The 9670-nt window shown below is 43.3% G+C and overlaps 1 protein-coding gene across 1 annotated transcript in view; it reads left to right on the top strand.

Annotated features, from left to right (window-relative positions):
• Positions 1–5379, top strand: part of LOC308292956 (transcriptional repressor scratch 1-like) — a gene marked incomplete at its 3' end in the record, with an annotated part of 17071 nt that extends 11692 nt beyond the window's left edge. The window contains exon 2 of the mRNA XM_080735382.1: positions 4595–5379. Within this exon, the coding sequence (XP_080591508.1) occupies positions 4595–5379 (785 nt within the window). The remainder of the gene's footprint in view (positions 1–4594) is intronic.
• Positions 5380–9670: the final 4291 nt, after the last annotated feature.

Genomic DNA, 9670 nt, shown 5'->3' on the forward strand with positions numbered 1-9670 from the left:
CTCTAACAGCCTGTCTTTGTCTTTTAACTTCGTTATCTGTCTGCTCTCACGCGTTTTGCGTCCCACTGACAGCGGACATTCACAAACATGTAAATGTTGACACAACCAATGTACAGTATACTGTACATGCCATGTTAATGTGATGGGACATAGCAATGTAGATAATGAGAAGCCTGCACAGATAAAACCTTCATTAATACACCTTTATTTCATTGTTATCATTTCAATAATATAAGCACTGTATCTGGTGGTATCTAAGACAGGTGGTTACATTGGGGGCTCATACTGGACCAGGTTTCCCATTGGCATTGGGGGAGGTAAAAGGGTGGTGAAGAGGTTTGGGGGTGGGGACACTGGGGGTGTAGCAGACTAGTACTGTTTGATAGTGTTGTAGTCGAGTCCACCTAAAGCGAGTCCACGTCAAGACCAAGTCCGAGGGGGGCGAGTCAGAGTCAAGACCGAGTGTGGGAGGGGGTCGAGTCCAAGTCGAGACCGAGACCAACGGGGGTCGAGTCCAAGTCGAGACCGAGACCAGAGACCAGAAAAAAAAATCCTCATTTGATAGGTACTGTGGAGACAGACACGAAACATGGAGACAGAGTATAGGGAAGTTGCATATTGCAATTGGTCCGGCTGGCCTGGAATCTAATCTAATCTGTAAGTAAGTTAAATGTATTGCTCTGGTGCACTTTGAGAGCAAAATGATGAAGATAGATCTATGATGTATACTGTAACGTCATGGGGTTCTCAGGACATAATTTAACATCTTGAAAAGTTAACTGCGATATTCTATCCTTTCTGGCTTTGGAGGTGACTTGTCCATAATCAAAAATTAAGACTGATCTCTCATTACACACACTGTTGCAAGCATGACATATGCTAGCATATCTCAAAGGGAACAAATGGGATTCCCATCTTAGCGAGGCAGATAAAGTGCATATTACAGGTGAATCGTTCACTTGCGGATACAAGCACCAAAATTGGCACACATACTCCTTAGGCATTGCTCTTTTCAGAAAACCATCTGGCCAAAAAAAAAATCAAGATGGCGGCCAATTTTCATGATGGCCGCCATTGAATATACAGTATCTTGCATTCCGCAATAAAATCCCATAGACTTGTCCTATTTGAATGATTTTGGTGTCAAATCATACATTTATCACTATGTAGAATCCAAATTTGGACCCATGGACTTACTCAATGGCTTCCTTGTACCATATATCAGTCCCGGAATCCTAATATTCTGCTAAATTAGAGGTTTGTGTTATGTCTGTCTGACTCGGGTAAAATGGGTGGTAGTGTATATCTTAGTATTGTTAGAGGTTTATAGTGTGTATGTGTATGTGTGTGTGTGTGTGTGGGGGGGGGGGGTAATGTAGTAATGTAGTAACTCAACAGAGCGGATTTCAATGCACAGCGGCTGACGCGGCTAAAATGCATGGTAGATATAATAGCGCCGTGGGATCACTCTTTGTCTAGTCTCTATTCTTCGACCTTTTCGACTTGGGTAACCCTGCCAGGAGTACAAGACTCCTGCCGACATAGCTCTGGGGGTCATGGAGACACGCAAACTGCCTCACCACGATAAGGTGATGATCCCGTTGAGGCAGGAGGTAGTTTTTTTTTGTCTTTCCTTTTTTTTCCTTCTTTTTTTAAGTTTTTTCTATCTAGGGCCTAGGCAGTATAGTACAATAGTATAGTAGGCCTAGACTACAACGCTTCTAAACCTCGCACCTGCAGCTGCACAGTGCCGTGCAGGTCAGACCAAAGCGGTAGCATTTGCATCGACTGCAGCATTCCAACTTGCATCCACACTTGGTCAGCTGCTGGCAACTCTCTGCAATGGGTGGGAGCTCAGTCCAATCAATCTGCCACAGATCTCCTTTCTGGGTCCAGCCCCAGTTGTCAGGAGTCTGCATTTCTGGTTGACATACTGTTGACTGACTCCAGATGCAGGCCGCTTGATAGGAAGCGCGCTTCACATGTTGCTTCAGTGCTGCTTGCGTTGGAGGAATGGCTTCGTATGGCCTCTGCTTCCGAGCAAACAAGTCCAACCTCGCATCATTGACACCTTCAGCTGTGCTGGATCGGTCGTACATCATGACCACAAACTTCTCCAAGGTTTTCAGGTCTTCATCATCCACTACAGGTGGGTAATGGCTGAGTTTGCTGAAGACACCGGAAGCCTCATCACAAACATTCCAGGTTTGCCACGCAGACTTCTTCCCCTTTCCGCGGAATGCTGAAAAAACATCGAAGAAGAGCATCCCTTTGCTCTTTTCTGCAAGATCATGGTCATGAACAGGAATCCACTTTAAGTTCTGTCTTTGGCCAAAGGCAACCCACAACTGCTGCAGACCGAGCTCCTGAAGTGCCTGCAGAACACTGACTGCGATGACAACAACATCTGTGTCGTTGGCTTTGACCATGATGACCTTGCTGCCTGCTTCTGTGGCATGCCTGGCATGCACAAAGATCCGTGTGTCCGCTTCTTTGTGACTGCATGGTGCCCCCCCAGCCAGATTGATAGTGCTGTTGCTGAGAGCATCTTCTTCCTTGGTCACAATGACCACATTTGGTGAGGCCACACATGCTATCTTATCAGCCAGAAAGTTGAATAGCTAAGCTTTGTTGTCATTTTCTCTCATAAAGTTTTGCCATTTTGAAGGAATTTTGCCCAAGCCTGTCACCCTGCGTCTCACCCCACGTCCACGCTTCGATCTAGTTTCAGCTTTCAGACTAGATGGAAGGAAGAAGATGCTCTCAGCAACAGCACTGTCAATCTGGCTGGGGTGGCACCATGCAGTCTTTGGCCAAAGACAGAACTTAAAGTGGATTCCTGTTCATGACCTGTGTTGCACTCTTGCAGAAAAGAGCAAAGGGATGCTCTTCTTCCATGCCTTCACTGGCTGCGATGTTGTTTCAGCATTCCGCGGAAAGGGGAAGAAGTCTGCGTGGCAAACCTGGAATGGAATGTTTGTGATGAGGCTTCCGGTGTCTTCAGCAAACTCAGCCATTACCCACCTGTAGTGGATGATGAAGACCTGAAAACCTTGGAGAAGTTTGTGGTCATGATGTACGACCGATCCAGCACAGCTGAAGGTGTCAATGATGCGAGGTTGGACTTGTTTGCTCGGAAGCAGAGGCCATACGAAGCCATTCCTCCAACGCAAGCAGCACTGAAGCAACATGTGAAGCGCGCTTCCTATCAAGCGGCCTGCATCTGGAGTCAGTCAACAGTATGTCAACCAGAAATGCAGACTCCTGACAACTGGGGCTGGACCAAGAAAGGAGATCTGTGGCAGATTGATTGGACTGAGCTCCCACCCATTGCAGAGAGTTGCCAGCAGCTGACCAAGTGTGGATGCAAGTTGGAATGCTGCAGTCGATGCAAATGCTACCGCTTTGGTCTGACCTGCACGGCACTGTGCAGCTACAGGTGCGAGGTTTAGAAGCGTTGTAGTCTAGGCCTACTATACTATTGTACTATACTGCCTAGGCCCTAGATAGAAAAAACTTAAAAAAAGAAGAAAAAATAAACTACCTCCTGCCTCGACGGGATCATCACCTTATCGTGGTGAGGCAGTTTGCATGTCTCCATGACCCCCAGAGCTATGACGGCAGGAGTCTTGTACTCCTGGCAGGGTTACCCAAGTCGAAAAGGTTGAAGAATAGAGACTAGACAAAGAGTGATCCCACGGCGCTATTATATCTACCATGCATTTTAGCCGCGTCAGCCGCTGTGCATTGAAATCCGCTCTGAGTTACTACATTACTACATTACCACCCCCCCCCCCTCTCACACACACACACACACACACACACACACACACACACACACACACACACACACACACACACACACACACTTACACATACACACTACCACCCATTTTACCCGAGTCAGACATAACACAAACCTCTAATTTAGCAGAATATTAGGATTCCGGGACTGATATATGGTACAAGGAAGCCAGTGAGTAAGTCCATGGGTCCAAATTTGGATTCTACATAGTGAAAAATGTATGATTTGACACCAAGATCATTCAAATAGGACAGGTCTATGGTATTTTATTGCGGAATGCAAGATTACTGTATATTCAATGGCGGCCATCTTGAAAAATTGCCGCCATCTTGAAATTTTATTTGGCCAGATGGTTTTATGAAAAGAGCAATCCCTAAGGAGTATGTGTGCCAATGTTGGTGCTTGTATCCGCAAGTGAATGATTATTTCTGTTATCTGCCCGGCTATCTGGATGTGCGGTAAACATACCCGGGTTCAAATCCAGGTTACAGGCTTTACACAATCTAAATGTGCATGTGGGGGTCCTCCTGGGATTTCATTCTACCACAGTACACAGAACAATATGTAAGTGATATGGTATATAGCTCAATGTGTCATCTGACATGGATTACATAGGGTCCATTTTCTAACTGGAATATTCTATCCTGGTGACTTGTCCATAATCAAAAATTAAGACCGATCTCTCATTACACACACTGTTGCTAGCATGATATATGCGCCTCATTTGTCTCATTAGTTGATTCATACTTTCCAATTACAACTGACACTTGTCTCTCCATCTATCTCCAGGCTATATCAGTGACTATCTGAGCCCACATCCTTATGAAGACGTTGTGGGGAGTGAATCGTCTGTCATCACTAAAGTCCCCTCCCCTGACGACCCGTCCATCATATATGACCGCCTCAGGGGTGACAGCTACAGTGGTATCCATGGCGACATAAATGGCGACTCGGACCAGCCTGACAGCCCGCGGTCGGAGGTGTCATCATCGGCCAGCGGATACATCAACGGGGACACGGCCGTGAGCGAAGGCTACACGGTCGACGCCTTCTTCATCACGGATGGCCGCTCGCGGAGAAAAGCCGCCGCGGCCAGCGCGCGCGGCGGCATCCAGAGGCACTCGTGCAGCGAGTGCGGCAAGACCTACGCCACCTCCTCCAATCTCAGCCGGCACAAGCAGACGCACAGGAGCATAGACAGCAAGATGGCCAAGAAGTGCCCGACGTGCGGCAAGGTGTACGTCTCCATGCCCGCCATGGCCATGCACCTGCTGACCCACGACCTCAAGCACAAGTGCGACGTGTGCGGGAAGGCGTTCAGCCGGCCGTGGCTCCTGCAGGGCCACATGCGCTCGCACACGGGAGAGAAGCCCTTCGGGTGCGCCCACTGCGGGAAGGCGTTCGCCGACCGCTCGAATCTGCGCGCTCACATGCAGACACACTCAGCCTTCAAGCATTACAAGTGCAAGCGGTGTGACAAGACCTTTGCGCTCAAGAGTTACCTGAACAAGCATTACGAGTCGGCGTGCTTCAAGGGGGCTTTCTCGCCTCTCGACGACGAATCAGATGAGTGATGGGGGGGAAAAGCAAGGAGGGCCGGTACCCTGTCCTTATTAGCTTTATCCGACTCCCAGTTTTCTTCCTCACCTATCTCCTCCAGTCCTGCAAGCGATACAAGTCTGTGTGGAATGAGGGATGGTGTGTATTCTTCCTTTTTAGGAACTCTTGGCAAATCCTGGCCAAAATAAATAATGGAGAACAACTTCTTCTTCTTTGATCCATCCCTCTCTCCCTCCATCCTCTCTCCTCCAGACTGGGGTGAAATCTTGTCGAGTGCATTCTGAATACTTGCTAAAAACAAAAAAATTAAACAAAGCAACAACAACCTTATCTGACTTTCCGGTACCCTCCCCGTCTAATCATATTTGTATGAGACCGAAGCAGTTTACGTGTCTCTCAAGATGAATCGAGCACACTGCATCTAAAATATTTAACAAATTCTCTGATCTGTTTATGTCAAGATCTGTCCTCATTTGCCTTTGTTTTGGCCCATGACAAACCGTCACAAGAGCACAATCTTCATCCATCTTCCTCTCTCTGGGAGACATGTCACAAGACAACAGTGGGGATTGAAGTCAGATCTTTGAGTTTTCCTGCAATGATATTCAGGCAAAGAAGGCTTACAGAGATAACAAAAACATTCAATGTGATGGTTTTTTTTTTCAAATACACCGACAAGTAACAAGAAAGAGCGGGGAGAGGAAAGAAGTAACTAAGAGACATGAACCCATAACATCATGAGTGCTGGAAAATGATTTCATTTTGTAAAATGGACATTTGCACTTTGCAATATTTTACGACTCGATGTGAAATGAGCTGGAATGATATTCTATGATGTTGCACAGTTTCAGAACACTTTCCATTGGAATACCAATCGGGTGTCTGTAGGAGAGGGATGTGCAGATGTAACACTGCCAGCACCTTCCGAAAGTGGGCCAACAGTACCAGAGATGTGTTACCTTGAACAGAATATCACCTTGCGGAACAGTATCGAACTGAACTGTGTAAAACATTGAATCAAAAAAAAAAAGAAAAAAAAAAAAAAAGCATACAGTATTCTATACTGTGTACTGCATGGTACATGTACACAGTGTAAAAAATCATACAGCAGATATGAAGTATATTTTGCTTCCCTTGACAGATGCACACATGGACACAAACATGGAAAATGATTATTATTTTTTACCAGCATTTCTGCTGTTGGAGCTGGGTGTGGGGCGCAAAGACAAAAGGGAGAGGGGAGGAGGGTTGAAATGCAATAAAGGTCATGAACTATATCTGAACCCAGGTTCTGGGTCACATGGCTTGTACCATCACCAGGATGTGAGCAAAAAAAATAAGTTTCCTCTCGGCTAAATAGGATGTATTTCTTTTTCTTATTCATTTATTTTTTGCCAAACACAAATGACAACAGAGGCATTAAAATGTCTGTTCCTCAAAAGGTCAAACCTTTTTTTAAAGTGTTGTACAATGCCGTAATCTTGTTGCCAGTAGGCTACACACTACACAGTGTTCAGCTTTGTCATAAAAGTATTTATTTATGTATTTATTGACCTTCTGTATTTAATGTTTTATTTGTTTGTTTCCTTTTTGTTTTTTATTTATTACACGTTTTTCTAGATTCATTGTTTTGCACTTTAATTTGTTCTAGTTTTAGCCTTTGTTATGAAGATGCCAAAGCATTTGACACTTTCTAATGAATATCCTCTTATTTTTGTTTGACACTTTAAATATAACAACAACAACAAACAAACAAAAAACTACTTGCATGCAAAAAATGATAACTATAGCCTAATAACGGAATCTATGCCAATTTTATGAACCTTTGGGATATGTTGCCAAACTTCTTAGACGTAGGGTAATTTTAGCAAAATGGGCAATATTTCATTCATGACTGATAGAGCAATAATGCATGATGATATTTTTTGGAGAAAAATGAGTCATGACTACTAGTCTGGTATTTGTGATATCTTCATGATGTCACATACTACCAACCTACCGGTATGCGGTTTTGAGGAGAAACTTCAATTTCAGGGAGTTAACCAACCAATTTAGTGTTACAATATGATGGGTATGGCTGGGGTTTTGAGACGAGGAGGGGAAGAGCCCGATATTTACAACAAGTGTGACTTTTGCTACTCTACTCTTTGGTTGTCTGAAACTGGAAGTTGTTGTTTTGGTTTTTAATTTCCTTTGATCATGTGCAGCATCTTAGAGCTTCACTAATATCTGACAACAATATCTGTGCCCTGATGTTCTCATGTTTTGTGTAGACTTTTTTTTTTTTTACTGGAACAAGATTTATTGCCTAGCAATATTATGTAAACCGATTAGTTTCATGCTAAAATTGTCCTTTGTCAGGCAAAATTACCATACTGACAATTATGTCAAACCTGTATTTGGGGTCTTCCTGGGATTTCATACACGTCACAACTCTTTACATTGACCATATTTACACTGCTGCCAGTGTTGTTATGTCATACTTGGAGAGTGGGATACCCTAATCCTTCTGGGTGACGTTTCTAACACCTCCCGAGTATGACAAAAGAGCAAAATGGTGGCCTTGTGGCATAATGGTCCACTTGAGGGCTCTGGGTTGGGTAGGAAGGGGTCTTTTTGTACATGGTTTATGCACTGCCTGCCTCGTATTATTACTATTATTACTGAATATTGTAGAACGTAGAGGATACTACTGTAGGCCTCTGTTGCTGAAACAAACCCAGAACAAGAATGAGTTCACATTTGGATTCAGGTTGAATGAGTTGCATTGATTAATGATTTGGATGTTGGAACCGTCATTTTGCAAGCCTCATACTGTAACTGTAGGTAACACATTTGGACTCCTCGTCTTTGAGGGAAATGTAAAATGACTGTATATGTAGAATTAACTCTAACATTAACGTTAGTATCGACTAACGATTGTTGACCCTAGACCTAGAGCCAATGAAACTCAATCACTGTGTGTGGACGGTCAACCTGAAAACACGGTTGTATTTATTAACACTGTATTTCACGAGATGCTGCCTGTGAGGAAAACTTGTTCTGTCTTTGCCAATATTTCAGCGCCAGAGTGCACTGATGAACACTTAGATTCTACTATGATCTACTGTAGCCTACTTATAGCCACAAGCTAGTTTACTTCTCATTATATGAAAGCACTTCCTCTCTTGCGAATTATATCTTTCAGCTTTGTATTCCAATAAAGATAGTAGCACAATGAAAAACTTTAGATTCAGGTAGACAGCGCCTTGTATTTAGAAATGTCCACCTCTTCCCTTTTCTACTGACATACTGTACATTTTAACGGAAGAAATCATGTGTTATCGCAACACAGGCTGTGTTGTTCCTAAATGCATACATACGGATCTGTCTAAAACTGCAGTGAAATCCTGGGTTGATTTAACTCATGAATATGTAACCAAATGGACCCTCCATTTGGTATACCTTCGTAGTTACAAATTGATAAATATAAACAGAGGATTTCACCGTGTGACTCAGTATGTGATAGATGTGTAAATTTGCCACCTTAAATGTAATTTTTAAACATATTTGTATGCCTGCGTTGTGGGACATTACACCCTATGCTGCCTTAACATTATTTTTTTGAGTAAAACCTGATTATTTTGCAATGAGCGACCTTGTAAATACGCATTAATGCGCCTTTGGAGTCTGTTTGACTATTTCTACACAACTGTAAAGAATGAAAATGACGATGACGACTATTTCTGAAAACTCTTTTGTTCATGAGTTGTTCTTCTGGGGTGTTTTGGACCTCCAGCTGTGGTTTAGAACGTGGTGTAAAGCACAATGACAACACTGGGCATTTTGTCTCACTTCCTAAATAAAGACTAGCTAACAAAAAACAAAAAAAAAACGTGTTGAGCGCTTCTGATTTTCTATCTGTAGGCGAGTACAGCAGTTATGTGTGCACTTCCCAGTGGTGGAGAAAGAACTCACATTTCTTTCTATCAATCAATACTGCAACGTAGAAATACTCTGTTACAAGTAAAAGTCTGGAATTCAAAATTTACTTACTAGTAAAAGTACAAAAGCATTGGTATCAAAATGTATTTAAAGTAACAAAAGTAGAAAGTACAGATTTAGCAGAAGGTCTCATTTCACAAGTTCTCAAATGTATAACATGCATACAAATATTTAGAAAATAGCAGATCCACAGCTCACAATGCGTCGCGATGTGAGCTTGTAGATCGGCTATTTTCATATGGCCGAAATGTATAGCTGAATGGATAATGTATGTTTTGTAATAATAATCAAAATCTACAAAGTAACTAGTTAACTGATGTT

The sequence above is a fragment of the Nannobrachium achirus genome (assembly GCF_963921795.1).
Source record: "Nannobrachium achirus genome assembly, chromosome: 10".
Taxonomy (NCBI): Eukaryota; Metazoa; Chordata; class Actinopteri; order Myctophiformes; family Myctophidae; genus Nannobrachium; species Nannobrachium achirus.